Below are 20,024 nucleotides of genomic sequence, written 5' to 3'. Positions count from 1 at the left end.
AAAGACCATTGGTGTAACTACAGTGTGTGCCTCCTGGGGCAGCTTTTGAATTTGCCTCCCTCTCCCAGCCCCCAGGGCCTAATCAGGCTTTTACAGTAGACCCAAAATGCATCCCCACCACCACCACCACCACCAGCATTTTGAGACTTGAGTTTTCACATGAGTACATCATCTACTAAAAGCAATTTTCACACACACAGTGTGTACCTTTATTGATTTCAGTCGCTGGACCATGGCCATGCTGTAGCACCACCTCCAAGGGTTTTTGGCCAATCATGTTGTCCCTAGTACTTAATGCAGTCTGGTATTTATTTTATTTATCTCTATTAGCTCAACATATATTTATGTTATTAATTCGCGATAATCCTAATACCATTATTATATATCAGCCTTCACAACACCCCTCCTACCACATTATAATAAAAGCAAAGAAACTCATTAACACACACACACACACACACACATACGCACACAAACACACATATATACAGTCAACACATACATACCCCAGCTTGCAACCACTCAAGTTGATAAGCCCATATCAAAATTAAAAACAAAATAAAAATTACAGATTATTTCAAAAGGCAAATAAAATAGGTTTCAGTTTTCAAAATTCATTAAACTGAATATTTAAATTGTCTCTCATGACATAAAGGGACACAAGCTGACATAACAGTTTTATCACACACACACACAGCTGTGAAAGGCAGGTACAGATGTACAAAGTTGGTGTCAGTAAGGTGAGAATTATCAATGAATTCAAAATCATATTTAAAGTGCAGATAGATGTCCATCAAGGATCAGCTCCCGACACCTTCCAATTAGTCTTTAGTTCTCCAGGCCATGCCAGAGAAGTTTAAGACCAGCTGGTTATGAAGAGGGTGGTTATACATGTATAAATGTACACCTACATATTTAACCTCAAAAGAATTGTGTGTGCATGCGTGCGATATATGTGATATATGCACACACTCACATATCAATATTCTTTTTATATATATATATATATATATATATATATATATATATATATAAAGAAAACATAGAAAGGGAGGGAGGGAGAGAGAGAGAGAGAGAGAGCTTTCTTTTGGGCTTAGATAAGGCAAGAAATAATTTGTTATAGCTAACTTTAATGTTATGGATGTTGAATAATTTGTGGTATTTATGCATAGTTGGAAAATGGGATCTTACAAGGAATAGGCAGTTCCTGGCTATGCTTGTAGCTATAGTCACCTTGAATAATGGATTAAACCAAATTATTTTTCTTTTTTGTCTCTGAAGATGTATGTATGGGTGGATAGGGAATATTCCAGATAAAAGGAAGAAACTCAATTGCAAATATCTCTGAATAGATTGGATACTCTTCTGCTTATTCCACCTACAGACCTCTGAAGTATGGTTGGAGGGTGGTTAGAATTCTTATCTAAGTACATAATTTCCTCATTAGCTCTGTTTACCTAACATTACCAAAAGTTTTTGGTTAACTAAAAGCTTTTTTATCATGAAGTTGGGATTTATAATGACACTTAAATAAAATTCTTTGAATATTCCAATCAGGTCTTCTGGGAATCTATTTGCATTGTAATTCTTCAGAGCGTTTAACCCCTTTTATACTAAACTGCCTAAGACTGCCCTGATGTGATGCTATAAATTTCCTGTTTTAAAACAATTTAAATTAGAAACTTCCATCAAAATTCTCTTAATTTGTGTTCCAAACATTAGTTTAATTACAAAAAGTTATTTTACTAAATTCTTCATTATTTTCTAAATTTATTGAAACAAAAGCAGTATATTTTAACAGAAATTTGGCAACAAAAGGGTTAACTGGAGGCTCCAGTTGGCATCAAGAGGCCTTAAATGGTGGGAAATTTTCTTCCAAATTCCAAAGTTTTCAGAATGGATTGAGATAGAACTGAGAGAATTTAAAGAGAATGGTTTGTTTCCTATCTCAAGATTAATAGACAGGCAGCATTGATGCTTCATACAAAGAGTGACTAAATAGGAGTGGCATTTGCTAGACTTATGGAAACAAAATGCAGGTACAAAAGATGGTTGCAGCCTGTTATTCACTTAAGGAAACACTCAACCCTTCTCTTATCCCTATCATCATAACTCTCTTGTTCCTTTCAAGGCATAAAGGGACATCATTAGATGAATGCACTCCCTTACATTCTACTTCCTACACTCTCACTATTTGGTTGTCTGGTGTTGACAGTCATCGTTCACTCTCACCACTTACACACCTCTTACTGTCCCTCATTCTCCCACACTGTCTACTGTAGTACCGATACTGCAATAAAATGTCCCCCCATAAATACAATCTGTTAAGTATTTGATGGAGAAACCTCTTTAGCCTGGTCAAAGACTTGACAACCCCACAAGTGCTGGTGCCACTAAAAACGAAATGCACCAAGTGGCAGCTGTTAGGAAGGGTTTTTGACCATAGAAACCAAAACAAAAGGTTAACTGACAAGTGAGAAGTGGCCCTCCACTGCATCAAGGAGTGCAGCAAGCACTTGACCAACTCATGACAGCATGGAAATCAAATGTGAAACGAGGAGGAGGAGGAGGAAACTTATTTGAATACACACTTGATAGGACAAACACATTCTATTGCAAGTTTAAAAACTCAGCCTTTGTTCTGAAATAACAAGGTGTATGTGTGTTTCTAAACACACATACACACACACACACACACATACACACACACACACACACGAAATACAGTTCTTAATCTGTTGTTGTTGTTGTTTAATCTCAGGTCCACTTTGAACAATCAGTGTATCTAGGACTACACGGTGTCATCTATTAGCAATGTGTTGTGTGATCCGAAGGAGGTTTAGCTGTTATTTTTAACAAGTTGAACAACCACATAGAGATTAAGCCCATGAAATTCATAATTTGTTTAGATCCATAACCTTTGATGAGGCAAAGGTTACGGATCAGAGGTATTCCAACCATGACTGTTTCCCAGGAACGAATACAGACCTTCATAATGCAATGTGTCCCACCTAGTTTAAAAGCAGGGGATTCCAATGAGATTAGGCTGCTATTTCTGCCAAGTCGAGCAACCACACAGGTTCTCTCTCTCTCTCTCTCTCTCTCTGGCCATCCCTGTACGAGCAAGCAGAAGACATATGACCAAAGACTGACGTGGTCAACCTATCTTATGCAGGACCATGTTCTACAATGTGTCCTTCATAGTTAAAGACGGCAGGGTGTGATTTGATCGAGATTTGGCTTCGATGTTTAGCAATTTGATCGACTACTCAGATGTTCACTCCCTCGCTGGTTCGTGCTTTTTGACTCTGATCAAACAGACCATTGACCGTAACCACTGACCGTAAGCAGTCCAACCGTAACCATCTCGCCTTTTTTTTAAGCTACATTATCGAGCGTTCTTTCCCTTGAGACAGTAAGGCTTTTCACTTTGAGAGAGGTCGAGTGAAAACCGAGCGGTTCCCTCCTTTCTATTTCTCGACATGGTTGCTTTTCTGAATTTCTGACAAAAAGAATAAATAAAACAATGAGATAAACACCAATTATCTCCAAATCTAATTACTAGGATCAATGCTCAACGTAAAATTCCTTTTTTGCTTTAGCATGTAGCACTATCATTACCATTACTAACCATTACTAATTATAACAATCAATAATACGAAATGTGGACAAAAGAGGAAAGAGAGAGCGAAAAGAGATGACAAAATATAGTCTAGCTATCAACAATGAGCCTTAAGAAAACAAAGAACAAGGTTCAGGGAAAACACGTTATGAAATATGGGACAGGCTGAGCCGCGGATGGAGAGAAATAGAGAGGAAGAAACGGAGTGAGAGAAAGAGAGAGAGAGAGAGAGAGAGAGGAAGGAAATTATGTAGAGAATGGATGTGTTATTTGGCAGTGAGGCAATCCCTAGTCACGTGTAAGGGAAGCAAGTTGATGTTTTGCTCGTTTCATTATATATAGACATATATATACACTATATATGCATATACACTATATATGCACACATATATTACATACACACACATCTAAAATGCGTGTATATAAATATATATATATATATATATGCATAGATTTTAAGATATGTCCGTGTATATGCACATATATATATATATATATATATATATATATACACTTGTCACTTAAATATGTATGGATATGTGTGTATAAGATAGACACGCACAAAGAGGATGAGAGAGAAAAAAAGAAAATAGATGTATACAATGATGATAGCATGGACATATGTTTGCTAAGAGAGTCATATTATATATATGCACACACACAATGCACCTACAACAGACCAACATGCACACACACCCATAAATGTACTTTACATATACAGGCACGAAAACAGACATGTGTTGTTGTTTAGCATAATCAACCCGGTTTTAATTTTAGACTGTCTATATAGGACTCCGTTATGCAATCTGTCCTTTCGTTTTGAAGAGGGTAGGATGTGTTTGAAGGAAGACAGTGACTGGGTGGAGGCTCTTTTTTTCTTCTTTGGTTCAAACAGAAATATGTAAGAGACAGCATGGAGTGGTTACTTAGATAAAGCAAACACATGTTAGTGAGGGGGTCTTCTAAGCTAATGGTCACTAAACCAGCTAGAAATGTCAGCTAAATCGCCTTCAAATAATGATAACCTACAGTTTTAAAAAGAGACAAAATCTGAACAGTGTGGTGCCTACATTTAAGACAGACGAAAATGGTCTTTGATCAAATAGGTTAAACAAACAACTTGGGGACAGAAATGATTTCACATTTATACACGCGTGAGTGCGTTTGAAGAAGGTTATTAGAAGCATAAATCATCAGATAATTTATTCCAGGACCCCCCCCCCCACACACACGTCAACTCTCAGCGTGTATAACGGACACATGCACTAACACATATAATTATATACACACACGAATCTCAGTATGCCTCGAATATAATTGATTCTCTATACTCCGAACCATTTTAGTGGAAAGACTGGAATAATTTTTAGCTATTGACACTGTGCCGCACTAATATGCATAATTGTGCAATACAGTTATAGGAGCCGACTTGGTCTATCCACGCCCGTGACTGTCATTACCGAAAACTAGGTCTTCGAATTAACTTGTGCCATATATGGGCAACATTTTTAAATCTGTATCTACGGGGTTTCCGTTACTGCAGTCAGGCCTCGGGGAGTAAAAGAGAATTTGTAGTCTTTTTAAAAATGCTTTTCGATGTAAGAATATGAAGACAATACATGAATCCACACACATACATTTACACACACACTATATACACACACACACTATATATATACACACACACTATATATATATATATATATATACACACACACACACTATATATATATATACACACACACACACACTATATACATACACACACACACACTATATATATACACACGCACTATATACACACACACTAACACACAACACAAAAATTTAAACGGTTCCACTTTTATTTCAAATGTAAACTCAAATTAATTTCAAAAGAAACAATAAATTCATTTTTTTTTATGAACTGCATCTATTTCCAAGAACCCCTTCGTCGCTAACGCAGTGTTTCAAAGGAGGCAGACTTAAAAGTGACAAAGAAAGCCTCAACCGGTTTAAAATCTGAAATAGTTTAGAAGATTATTTATTTTTTATGGGAATATTGAGGAATGGTGACAACCGAAGGGGATACTGGTGTACAAACACTGCGAATGTGATGAAATGCCATATATTTCTGTTAAGGACAAATCGAGATGAGGATTGAATTTGATGGTGTGATTTATTTTTGAGTAGAAAAAAAAGGAGTTTTTAATAAATTCCCTTTCCGTAAGATTTCTTCATTACAACAGCCAGTGCTCGCAAATAAAGGCACACACACACACACATATATTAGAAAATCGTGAAAATACAACTAAAATAAAATCAAAATAGAGGGCAAACACCTCGCCGAATGCTCTTTTTTTTTCTTCTTCTCACTGAAATATAAAAAAAGCAATTCTATAAACGGCGATCTTTAAAGTTTTGTCAACAAAATCCTTTTGAAAAGGTTAGAAAGAACTTGTTTTACGCCCCCAGGATTTCTACGTGTATACATATATATATATATACTTGTGTATGTATTACATACAGGGAGGGGTTGTCTAACTGAATTTACTCACTGAAATATAAGTTAGTAAATCAATTATGAAAAGTTACCATTAATGAACCTGTCCTTTAATTGTTTTAAGTTTGTGTAGGAACAATAACTTTAAAGATTACCCTCCACACACACACACTATAATCGATAATTCTTTTTTAAAAAATCGTTACCTTTGCCAAAGGAAGGACGAGAAACGAACCACCACCGGCGGATTCGGTGATAATGGCCACAAACTTCGGGTTGACAGCAGTAAAGGTAGAATCCCAGGAACTTTTGGTGATACGGATACCATCATAGCATTGGTCCCGACGGAGTGCTTTGCCGAAGACATGTCGAAATTTACTCTTTGGCACAAACGACATGCTGGTTGATGTAAAGTGCGGAGATAAATCCTGCTGGTACGATGTGGTAAAGAGTGGCTTGCCCTAATCTAATGCTAGATATTCGACTCTATGTCTGTATGTGTGTGCCTGCCGGAATGAATATATATATATATATATATATATGTGTGTGTGTGTGTTTAGTGCTGTTTGTAAGTCTATCTTGTGTGGTTATTTGACGAATGTTAAAAACGTGAAGGAAGAGAGAGGGAGGTGGACAAGTCGACAGGCAATGAGTTTAGTGGAGGTGGGTTTAAAAGAACTCTCTGTCATTTAATATGTAATACATTTAGATGCCTGCAGTTGTATATCTCACTGTATTGAATGATCGAGGGTGTATATGCATAAAGATATATATATTATGTGCACGTGCTTTTAGCTGGGCATAAAATGTTATCTCCTAATCTATGTCTATTTTCTTATGTTATGTATGCATGTATGTATCTATTATAAGTTCAAGCCACTTTGCAACAGAAATATCTGTGTACCAAACCAGGGGTAATAATGAATCCGTGTCCTCCCCAGTAATCGTTGATGTTTTCTGCAAATTGCCCGAACCCAGACTAAGCTTCTTCCTCTGCAAAAGAGAGAGAGAGAGAGAAAAAGAAAAAATGAGTTTATTGCACAGTAACAAAGGAAGGAGAAAAATACACGATCTCCATATTAGCAGCAGCAGAAGTAGTAGAATTAAAGAACAAAACAAAAGAACATATGAACAATCAGAGGAAAAAAAACAATAATAGCATTAGTAGTTGTATTATTAGTAGCTATAGTAGTAGTTGTAAGAAAGAAAGAAAGAAAGAGACATGCAGAAGAAGAGAGAAAAGGAAAAAGAAGGGAAGAGAGAGGAGAGTAGGAAGAAGTGGAAACAATGAAAGTAGGAGGGGGAGGAGTGACGGTTGTATGAAGCTTAAATGTAGACAAAAGAGGGTTAGTCGGCAAAGGCGGGAGGGGGGGGAGCAGAGGCTAAGAGGGATGAGGAAGCAGTGGTAGGAGGATTGGATGTGTCATCCATATGTCGGTGGTTTCTTCCTTTTTACAACAACGCTGGGCTGGTTGAGCTTAGCCTATCAGCTTAATAACCATCTATCTATCCTATCTGCTGGAATATTTAATGATTTCTTCTTCCTTAACATTGGCAGGAGGCCACGAGTTTGCAAGAGGTGTGTAGTGAAAGGCGATCGAATTAACTCAAGTATATTACGAGTACATTTTCCCTCATCATCTGAAGTAAGGAAGAAAGGAAGGCAAAAGAAGAAGGAAAAAAGAAGTTGATTTTGGCACGAAAAAGAGATGTAAATAAAAATGTCGAAGTCATCGAATGCAGTTTCTGCCAATTGGAGTAATTCTTCTCTAACAAAGGAACAAAGCCATGAATTTCAATTTTTTTTTTTTTAAGGAAGAGAGAAATCAGATTATTACGGATCGATTATATCGAAACAGTGTATGACTGGTACTTTGTCGATCCACCAGTCAGCAGAATAACAAAAGGCAAAAGTCGATCGGTAAAGGTGTTTGATCTCAGTCGATGAAATATTAATTCTGGTCCGGCATGTTCGCCGGTTCTGTGATACAGACTTTCATTCTGCCAAAAGATGATGATGATAATTCTTTCTATTATGGGCACAAGACCCGAAGTTTTAGGGAAGGGGACAGTCGATAACATCGTTCCCAGTGCTAACTTGGAACGTATTTTATCAACCCCAAAAGGATGAAAGGCAAAGTTGACTCCTACGGGATTTGAACTCAAATAATAATTTTTCTTTATTAGCCACAGGGGCATAGATGAGGGAAATCACAAGGACACCGTCCTTAGTTTTTGTGTTGTCCTAAATATTTATTTCCAGCCCTTAAAGAAAAGTATTATAAAGAAAAGGACAATAATACTTTTCTTTATAATACTTTTCTTTAAGGGCTGGAAATAAATATTTAGGACAACACAAAAACTAAGGACGGTGTCCTTGTGATTTCCCTCATCTATGCCCCTGTGGCTAATAAAGAAAAATTATTATTTAAGTTCAAATCCCGTAGAAGTCAACTTTGCCTTTCATCCTTTTGGGGTTGATAAAATAAGTTCCAAGTTAGCACTGGCAACGATGTTATCGACTGTCCCTCTATTCATACCCTAACCTCTCCACACCTGGCACAAAGCCACCTCCCTCACGACTACTCCCCACTCAGTTGAGGGGGTCTTGTCTTGCAAGTTACTTGGTGACCTCACTGCAATCTGGTGTCAAATAAAAAAAAGCACCCAGCGCACTCTGCAAAATGATTGGCATTAGGAAGGGCTTCCAGCTGTGGTTTCTACTACCTTTGACCATCAATGCTCCAATTGCATACTGGTCCCCAGGTCAATTTGAAACCCTGGATGCTGTCACCAGTGTACTCTTTTGACTTTTTTAAGTGATTGCATTGCTTCAACGTTACTCAAACTGAGCACATCACACTGACCAACCCCAATGCAAAAATATAATTGTGATGAAATCAGCCGATAAAGGTGGTGAAGTAGATGTATGGTAAACAGGCCTCTATAGGGAGGAAGTATTAAGCCAATAGAACACACCCTTCTTCTATTAACCCCTTCTATCAGACCCTCACCCCTACTCAACTTCTTCTGTCCACCACTATAAAAAAAAATCTCATCACTTTGTCGTTTCCCCCACTGACCCCAACTATATTGTTCGCACCCCACCACCTATTTCCTTTGCCAAATTCATAAATATAATGACTCTGGTCACCCCGTCATAACCACTAGCAATTATGCCACCCCCTCGAGAAGGTTCCCCAGCCCTTAGTCACTACCCTTCCGTCTCCTATTCAAGAAAATCCCATTCTTCACCTCTCCAACTCATTCTTCTTCTTCCCACCAAGCTCCTCCATTCTCCACTTGAGATATCAAATCCCTAACTCACCATCATCCCACATTATGTAGGGAGCCCTGAAGCTCTTCTAATCTCCCTTACCTTGCTGAGCTTGTCCTTACTTTGAATTGCCACTTTCGACAGTAAATTTTACCGATATTCAAAGGAATGGCCATGGGAACCAGGAAGAGCCCAAGTTCACAGGTCCCACCCATGAAGTCTAAAGTAAGTACAGCAATGATTGTATTATGGTCACCTCTCTTACCATCACTCAATTCACCTTCAGCAATTCTATCCATTCAACCCTCACCTTCACCATCTCTCCCCTCCTCCTCCTTCGATCTTCTTGCCATCTTTGCCACCAATTACCTATCCAAACCTCTCCTTCTCCTTGCCCACCCCAACCACCCTTTATCACCACCCCAACCACTTCATATCTTCAATTCCTTACAAGTCCCATGCCTTCTCTACCTCTGTAGTCATAATCACAGTTTTGATGAACCTACTCCCAATTCATACATCATGGTACACCCGGACTAATGTCAATAATCTTCATGCCTCTGATCTCATACCATTGATCGTATCTCTGCTTAAATTACGCCATGCTATCGTACACCACATAAACACACCCATATCATACACTATCCTCCTACACATCTGCACTACTTGAACATACCACACACACACACACACATAATTACTCACCTCACTCACACACATGGAGACAGGCTCAGGCACAAACATATACACTCCCCCATTTCATCAGAAATCTACAACCTCACACACATCACCACACCATAACATGTCACACATATACATTGTACATAGATACCCCTCTTTTACCACACACACACACACACATCCACATCAAATACATTCCATAACACCAGTTTCTGGGTACCATATTTAACAGAGGGCATTAATGATGCTACAGAAGAAGACCCTTTCCCAAGGTACTGTGGTGAGAGATTGAACTTTCAACTCTACTCTATTGAGAAATAAACTTGTTAGTCACATGACCATTTATAGCTTTTCCAACAAAATATACTCATCATCATCATCATTTCTCCATGGTTGCATTGACCAAATGGAATTTGTTGAAGCAGGTATCTTTACAGCTGGATGCCCTTCCTGTGACCAACCTTCACTAGTTTCCAGGTAAGGTAGTACTTCCCTAAAACTAGAAAACCATCACATGATATCACGGCAAAAGGACACAAACACAAATTTATACACTTTATACATACACACAACACAATGGGCTTCTTTCAGTTTCTGTTAGTCAAATTTATTCACAAAGCTTTGATTGACCCAGGGCTAGAGTAGAAGACAGCTGCACAGTGGAACTGAATCCCAAATCACATGCTTAGGAAACAAACTTCTTAACCACTGAGCCATGCCTTTTAAAAACGTTGGAGTGATTTGGTTGCTATTTCTCAGAGGTCAGACCACAGTGCAGTTGCTTCCTCGTTGGCCTAGAGAAAATACAAGATGGTCAGCCTCCAACATTAGGTGTCGTCCACTCAATGCATCCACATATCTCACTGTTCAACTGACCACCAATCAGGGAGCCTTTATATCACAACACAACCCGTCAATTCACACAATTGTAAAGGAAGCGTACATTAGTCTGACCCCAAATGCCTTATAGGCCCACAGGCTTAACCAAGAAGTTTGCTTCACTATCTTGGAGCCCTAGGTTCAACCGTAAATTGCTGGGCATTTTGGGCAAATTGTTTTTTTACCCAAACCTTGGGTCAACCCAAGCCTTGTGAATGAACGTTGGGTAGATGGAGACTGTGTGGAAGCCTGTCACATGGATTGTGCTTGTGATTTAAACAACCAGACATCAGCATCATTATTTAATGTCCATCTTCCATGCTGGCATTGGTTGGATGGATTGATATAACATCCATACAGTCCTGAAACAACACCTAGGGATGGTGTTGTTCAGACTCAAAGCCAGCCCTAATCAAGCAGGCCCCTGATCAAAAACATTTTAGCTATGACTAACCCCTAATTTTTTTCAGTAATTGTGTACCTTGGGTTACATTAACCAAGTTATCCCTTTTCAAAGACTGTAATAATATGTGATCTGAGAAACCTGGCAGCTATTTCTAGCAGGTCAAGCGTGCATGTAGAGACTTCCTCAGTGACTTATGTATGCGTGTGTGTGTGGTCATTAAAGACCTGTGAAAATTTTTAAAAAACCTTAACCGGAAAAACGTGGGGTTTGGTGTGAGGAAGAGTATTCGGCCGTAAAATCCGGTTTTAAAATCAGTTCCCGCCCAAACCATAACAAAAAAAAAAAGAAGAGAAAACGAACGAATGTATGACATACATGCACATATGTGTAAATGTAGTGAAAGATAAAGGGTCAAAGGATATTTTAGCTCCCACCCACTCGTCACCGCCATGCACGCGGCTGCTATTCAATATCGATGAAAAAAACAGAAAAGCGACCAAAGTTCGCAGCTTGATTGAAACCTACTTTCACAGATGATAAAGCACGAAAGAATGGTGAAAAATGGTAACGACGTCAAGGTTAAAATGAAATTATGAGGGAGGCGGCGACTGTGTCTGAAGCCGGGCCCCGAACTCGACCGGAGCGACGTTACAAATAACTCCAAAGTTAAGGACTCAAGACACACGCAAGAATTAAATTTACGAAGTCAACACCGACTACGAAGAAGATTTAAGTTTTATTTTGTTTGTTTTTGCTTCAGAAATTAAAAGGTTATACTTAAAATACAAGTTACTAAATGGAAATGTTGGTATTTTTAAAAAAATATTATTTCTCATCATACGTTTTGTTGACATCGTCAGAAAAGGCATTATTAATTATAATAGATATTACTAATTATTATAAACATAATTAATGATTGTAGCAAAATGTCTCAGTACCTTTTCAATTTTTAAAAAAAATTGAATTGCCCAGTCAGTGTTAAAACTAGTCGCGGAAGTCCATTTCTTAAAAATATATTTTTGTAGAATATTTTGTAATTATTCAAGAATATAGAATATTGCTTTCTTTGTTTGTTTTTGAAAAAGCGTATGCACACACACACACACATTATATATATATATATATATATATATATATGCACATTCACAAATCAGTATATATGTATACATACATATATATGTGCATGCATATATAATGTGGGTGTGTATGGGAGAGAAAGAGGAAGATTTAATGAAATCTATTTAGACACGCAAAGCAAATTGTCTTTCATTAACAAACAGATTTAATTACGGATCTGTAATGCTTAACACGGCAATAACACAGACACACACCCCTAACAGGATCGAACAGATGTATCAATAAACAACATTCAAAAATATACCCGAATCGGCAAACAGAACAACAAAAGTGGGTGGGTGACTGGTAGTTTTTTGTTATTGTTGCTTTGATGGCGGCGGCGATGGTCATAGCAGTGGTGGTGGCGGTGGAGGAGGAGGTGGTGACATTTGAAGTGGAGCAGCAACTACAGAGTCGGACCAGCCGGAGTCGAGAAAAATGACTAAATAAGGCGAGATTGGTATATTTCGGAGAAAAATAAATAGACAAATAAAATGGCAATCAGAAATAAAAAAAAGATAAAAGAGGTTCTCTCATGGAATCTGTAAAGCAAAAGATTGTTAGAGCTGAGGTTTGAAATAAGGAGAAAATAGAAGTTTAAGGCTAAAGTCACATGGAATGGGGGGAGACATTCCAGCCGTGACCGTCCAATTTTCATTTATTTTTATTGTTTGATGCATTTTTTGGTTTTGTCTTTTTGTACAGCAGAGTTTTGGAGCAGATGTCATTGTACCTAGGACTCCCATACTATTGTCGGAAGGAAAGGGGTAAAAAAAGAAAAAATATATAGAAGTGGCGGTGAGACGATGGTAAAGCATGATGGAGATGTGGTGGACGGATGGTTGGCTTGGTGTGTAATGAGTGGTTCGATGGTGGTAAGTGTCGGACAAGTGTTTTGTACGAGAGAAGATGGTGGTTATGGCCTTGTATAGAGTGGAGGTGCAGAATGGAAAGACGGGGGGAAATAAAAGAAAAAAATAAGGATAAATGATGGTGCGGTTGAAGATGTTGGCAGAACGGAAATGGGTAAAAATCGACAGCTGACCAAACAGCAATTAATCCCTTTGCGATATCAAAAAAATGTGTGTATATATGTGTGTGTGTGTGCGTGCGTGTGTATATATATATATATATATGTGTCTGTGTGTGCGTGCGTATATATATATGTGTGTGCGTGCGTTTATGTATATATTTGTGTGTGGGTGTATGTTTGTACACACACAGCATAGATCTTGGGAAAACTATAGCATAGTTGAAATAAGTAAATATATAGGATTATGCAGATTGTATGACTGGTAGTGAAAGACCCTAGCGAGACCCCCTCCTCGGTTTGCCCCCGGATCTACTTGACTACATTAACCGAATGATATTCAAGACAAGCCGTCAGTACACACAAACTCAAAAGAGGAAGCTATTTAACAATCATTCTTTCTGACAGTCTCGAGAATTCTTGTGAAAGATTAATGTACCTCCTTACGTTCGTTTTACCAACTGGTTTCGTCTCTTCGTTGAAACTGAATAACTTTGTTCACACAATGATTTTAAAAAAAGGCAAAAAGCGTCACAAAAGCTCAGCTTTTATCGAAATTCGAAGTAACATTGTCTTAGCAAGAAATCATTTATGTAAATTTTACATTACATTTAATACCACAATCAGAAAATAAAGAAAAAGATTCTAATAAAACATTGTGTTTAAGAGAAGGGCGGGTTACAGTAAAACAAAAAACTATATGGACTGTGAGAATCGAACCCAAGACCGCTGGAAGTAATCATGATAAAGAAAACAACTGACAATTATTTATAGAAGAGACAAAGTATAAAGTTGTGGTGTTCATACTTTTTTTCTAATTATTTTAGCGACTGAAGGTTGTTCTGAAACAGCAAAGGAAACCGAGTCGGAAGTCAAATTTAGATTTCTTTTTTTAAAAAATAAAAGTTTTTACAAATGGCAAAGTCAGACATTTTAGGGCGGAGTGAAAGAGATTTACAATATCAATTATTGATCAAAGTTATTGTGGTTGTTCAGCTTGAAATCGGCTTTGATCGGGCTGACCTATGACTAAACATATTCAAACAATGACAATCCTGTTTAATTTTTGAATAAGTGTTTGAAGGACTGCATTAACCGACGTGTCCATCCTTTTTCATAAGTTAGCAGAATGTGTCTGACATAATTGAGATTTGGCTGCTATTTTTCTAGCAAGAAGACTCGAGAGAGGCAACAATAGAAGCTCGCACGTTGGCTCCTATAATCGATAAATGTGAAGTGAAATGGTTTACAACTAATGTAGATAGATAGATTATTTAACCAGAACGTGGAGGGAAAGAAATAATAAAACTGTGTAGCATCATCTATGCCTTTCTTAGGGTAGGTTGTCGACGACGATAAGTGAAACGGTTTGGGGTTTCGAACCTACATTGCAGACTGTCAGACTAACTTTCATAATGACAACTTGAAAAATAAATAAATTCAACATTCAGATCACAATTGGTCTAATTAAAATGGCTGAGTGAATGCGGAAATCTCGCTGACCAAATCGTTACTCACCAGAGTTTCAGATTCAACTGAGAGGGTCAAAATTCATACAACCACCATAGACACACTAACACATGGACATACGCAACGCACCACACATGCCACAAACACACAGGTTCACATACACGCATAATTCTTTTCAGTTATAATTATAAATAATACAAAATCTAGGATAAATCTTTAATTTTCTTGGCAGGAGAAAAGTAGAATACTTGGTAGACGAGTTTATAAATGAATTACTATTAATAAGCATTATTGCCTCTTCAATGACAATCGAAATAATGGCACGATTTCCTTCTAAATCCATTCTTTTCCGCTAAATTCAGCACATAAATGGTATTTCTGATTTAAAGACAAGGCCAGGAATTTCTGGAAGGGAAGGAGTCGGACTCCGGAACGATGAAAGGCGACGTTTTGAACTTTGAACGTAAAGGAACTGTTACGAAACGACAACACCACAAGGCATTTTGTCCGACGCACCAAATCTACCGCCTTAGCAATAATAACAACTACCACCACCACCACCACCACCCTGCCAAAACTATAATAAAACTTCAAATATGACTATGATGACAAAAGCAACTTCTAATGGCGAGAAGCGAACACCTCTGAACAAAATTTGTCAGTCTTGGGTTTTAATAGCGTATACATACATAAAATATATACTGCCTATTCAATGCACACAAATATACATACATACATACACACACACACACACACATATATATATATATATATATACACTCACTTTGCACGTGCATGTAGGTGTGTAGGTGTACGTATATTTATATATATGACACACACACACAGGTATATACACATGCATGTGTGTATATATTTATGTGACTAATTATTATATAAACACTGAATGTATATATATATATTACTGCATTGAAGCTATGGAAATCGTGCAGCGAGCCATATATAAATAACATTTCTTGGTTTAATCTTCCAATTGCCATCCGTCGTGAAAATATAATAAATTTACAAACCAAACATTCAACTTGGTCGAGAAAAGACAGAAAAGACGAAAATGCCGGCTTTCTGTTGGTTCCAGGCAGAACAGCTGCAGATTCTAATAGATTTGGTAAAAAGAATGGAAGAGGCAACGACATGGAATTCTATAAAGCATAGCAATTGCAGAGGAAATAAGAATATTTAAGGACAAGTTGTGTCACAGTCAGAATGCTGCGATTGAATTTATTATACAGCATTCTGTATAGCTTACTTAATGTGCATATACCATAGTATTATATATATACTATGTGTGTGTATATATATATATACATATATGCATGTATGTGACAGATGTTAGGTTGTTGTTTAACCCCAGGTCAGCTCTACCCAAGCAGGCTTATAATCAAAGACATTCCCTCGACAATCATTTAGTATTTTCCCTCTTTTGTAGATGGACAGCCAAAGACGATATTATCCAACGTATCTTCTTTGTTTTCGGCTGCGATTTTAAGGGAGGTTTGTCTATTCTACTGCTATTTTTAGCAGGTCGAACGATCTGAAAGTGGAGGCGGCTCCCGACTGCCTCCTTGGTGGCTCCAACGTGAGAGAGGAGAAGAGTGTGTGAAATGGTAAATATTTAAGGCATAGAAACAATAAAATTATACAAATTTGATAAGATAGTTGAAATAACAATAACTCACCAGTCTTTCGCAAAGCGATTCAAATATTGAAAATATAATAAACGTTTATAGATAATATATAAAAATAAAGATAGAGTGACACCCACTGATTCAAGTGTGTTGATAGGAGAATGGAGATGGATGTGGTGTGTGTGTGTTCGTTTGTGGGTTTTAATTGATATAAATATTAATAAAATAAAAAAAAGAAACAACAAAGGATGGGCCTTTTACTTTACATTTATGGGAATATGTATGTGTGTTTATGTGTATGTGAGTGTGTGTAGATAGATATCAGAAGGAGAAGAGATCCACCTTAAGAAAAAGAAAAAAACGTGAAAGCAATGATTATGGAGTAGAGATAATTGGTGACCTGACCGCTTTAAATTTTATTGATGTTTTGAGATGATTTTGGGGGGTTGTTATTGTTCCCACGGTATCGATTGGTATCGATGATAGCAGTGCTAGTGGTACTGATTGGTATTGACGATAGCGATGATAGTGTTTATTGATTAGAGTGATCGATGATGGCAGTGGTGGAGATATCGATTATGGGTTTGGTGGTGGAAATGATAGAGGTCCTCTGTATGTTTATGAGGAAAATATATTTAATAAGAAGGAAATTACAGCTGAGCAAAACAGTTATTTCCCTCCGAACACATGTTCCTCTTTTATTTCCTGGTTTCTCTCTTCGATATTCACCAGTTTTTTAGTCAGGAAAGGAACACCACGTTATGGATGAATATCGAACACATTATAAATATACAGAAATACTATATATCCATAGAGATTAGACAGATTAAACATATATATGCAAGTGTTCATGCATACGAAAACAGCTGTGTGGATAGATGTGGACTTCTACATAGACTTACACACCACAACAGTTCTATTTGGATAAATACAAACTTCTATATAGATATATGCACATACATACATCCACCACACAGACATTCTATTTGGATAGAAAGATAATTTTAAAACCACGAGCAAGCTTTGTTTAAGAAACTGAAAGCAAACGTAGGCGAAAGTCTTTCACCGAAACTCGAGATGTTTCCAATATTCACGACAAATCAATTAACTTTATGTTTGGTGTTTTATTACTGAATTCTCTCCAGACTGAGACCAGATTCTTTAAAACTCTAGGAATTAGTTTTAGAAAAGATAAGACAGGCAAACGTGACATAAATGGAAACTTGCCGCACTTGGCTGTTACCACCGTCTTAGTCTCGCCATCGCCCGCGCTAATTGCCGCAAACGGTTCCCCACTTGCTTCAATAAGTTGTTTCACCCTTTATGGTGCAACGACACCGATTCATGCAATTACTTTTGAATTGAGGTTTCTTTGGGCTTTTTTTTTTTCTTCTTTCTTCGCTCATGATTATATTTTCTTGTTTGGGATTTATATTTTCATGTAAAATATTTGTAATTAATTAATTATTGCTATACAAGACTACCAACACACAACCACTTAGCATAGACAGCATTGTGTATGTATATATATATATATATATATATATATATATATATATATATATATATATATATATATATATATATATATATATCAAGCTGTAGGTATACAAATATATAACTACATATGTAATATGGCATGGACACACACTCTCTCTCTCTGATATACTTACATGAAACGTTATTCCTTCGACGAGGTTTGGCAGTGTTTTATCAGATGTTTTATTAGATAAGATGACAGGTCAGTGTTTAGCGGGCAATAGGGTAGTCATGGTGGTGGTGGAGGCGGCGGTGATAGCTGTAATAGTAGTAGCGGTGGTGGTTGTCATTGTAGTAGCAGCAGCTACAGTAGTAGTAGTAGTAGTGGTGGTTGTAGCTGCACTACTAGTAGTAGTAGTGGTGGTGGTGGTGTCGTTGTATGATTGATTTTTGTTGGAGTCAGAATTTTTTTTTTTCTTTTTTGTTGGATCGATTGAATGAATGGATTTGAGGAATTATTATAATGAAGCCAACGGCATGAAGATTGTTGTGGACCCAGGGTGGCGGCGGTTTTGGGCTCAATACCCAGTAAGGACCAAATTAAATTTGCTACCAATAATACTAATAAATACATCCCAGTCCTCTTTCACTTTTACAATAGTTTTTTTTTCTCCACTGTCCCATGAAGCTGCCAATTTTTCTCGTGCCAAGCAAACTCTAAGCAGACTTATGACCAAAGACATTCCGACGTGACCAACCAGTCTTTTTTCCATTTTTTTCCAGCTTTTCAGACAATCTCTCTGCGAATACATTATGCAAATGTGACTTTATTTTTCTTTAAGCAGAATGCATTTTAACCTGAGTTTCGACTGCTATGTCTTGCCAATCAATCAACTGCAATGGAGGGTCCCTTGTTGGCTAGTCCTGATTTTTCTTGTGGTTTTGCTCCAAGGGAATCCTAATCATGCAGGCCCTTAATCCAATTCGTTCCAGCCTTGCCCTCCCACTCCCAACAAATTGCATTATCTAGAGTGTTAAACTGTAAGGTTTAAAATGAATTTATCTTTTTTTTTGGGGGGGGGGGGTTATCTTGTAGAACATACCACTTTATTTTCAGAGTAGAGTTCATGAGGTACCCACTTCCCTTCTCTATACACTTTCCCAATCTGCTGAGATATCTTGCACAATGAACCAAAACTTATCCCAAAGCGTTTGGGATAAGTCCCCCAATACTTTGATGGGGATCCTCTTCAGTTGCTCTTTTTATTGGGAATAGTTTTCCTGACCAGTACCCATCCAAAAGATCAAAATCCCTACTTTTGAATTTGTTAAACCACCTTTGGCATTTCCAAACACTCACCATCAGAATATACCACACTTGTGCCTTTCCTTACAAAAAATTCAATGCCTTGATGCTATTGGAGTTATTTCCCTTGCTTTCTGTTTTAGATTTTAAACACATCTACAGGGAGTTTTTGTCTACTAATTACATAAATAGTCTTAGTGAATCAGAGATTTGCAAATCACTATGACATATGTGAGACAATACTTCTGAGTGCTTGTGTGTGTGTCTGTGTGCCTGTGTGAGTGTGTGTGTGTGTTGTTTACTAAAAAGTAGTCAACCTCTCCACTCAACGATCTTCCGTAAGGATGGTCACACATTATAAGATCTTTCTATTTCCTTCCTTACCTTTTTCTCCTCCTCTCTTTCTATCTCTTTTCTCTCCTCCAATCTCTGGCAAAAGTTTACACACACACACAGACACACAGACAGTAGAGTTTGGTGCAGTCTTCTGGCTGGCCAGTTCCTGTCAAACTATCCAATCCCTGCTTGCATGCAAAACGGACATCAAATGATGATGATGCTGATGATAATATACATGTGTGTGTGTGTATATGTGTGTATACACACACACACACATAGTTATCGCCAAGCTTT

General features: G+C 37.5%; 1 protein-coding gene across 5 annotated transcripts in view; it reads right to left on the bottom strand.

Annotated features, from left to right (window-relative positions):
* The window catches only part of LOC106869567 (coronin-1C-A), a 91,356-nt gene that overhangs the window by 63,010 nt on the left and 8,322 nt on the right, over window positions 1-20,024 (bottom strand). For 2 of the 5 annotated variants that reach the window (XM_089341160.1, XM_052976597.2), the window contains exons 1-2: window positions 16,658-16,797; window positions 6,311-7,097 (exon numbers count right to left, since the gene is read on the bottom strand). In XM_089341160.1, the coding sequence (XP_089197286.1) occupies window positions 6,311-6,502 (192 nt within the window). In that variant the 5' untranslated portion in view covers window positions 6,503-7,097; window positions 16,658-16,797. Of the gene's footprint in view, window positions 1-6,310; window positions 7,098-16,657; window positions 16,798-18,279; window positions 18,453-20,024 lie in introns of those variants that run through there. The other 3 variants (XM_052976598.2, XM_052976596.2, XM_089341159.1) reach the window with 3 other exon arrangements.

This window comes from Octopus bimaculoides, chromosome 24, assembly GCF_046866305.1.
Source record: "Octopus bimaculoides isolate indiv1 chromosome 24, ASM4686630v1, whole genome shotgun sequence".
NCBI classification, from domain to species: domain Eukaryota; kingdom Metazoa; phylum Mollusca; class Cephalopoda; order Octopoda; family Octopodidae; genus Octopus; species Octopus bimaculoides.
Note: the sequence above shows the minus strand (reverse complement) of the source record. Positions and strands in the feature narration are given on the sequence as shown.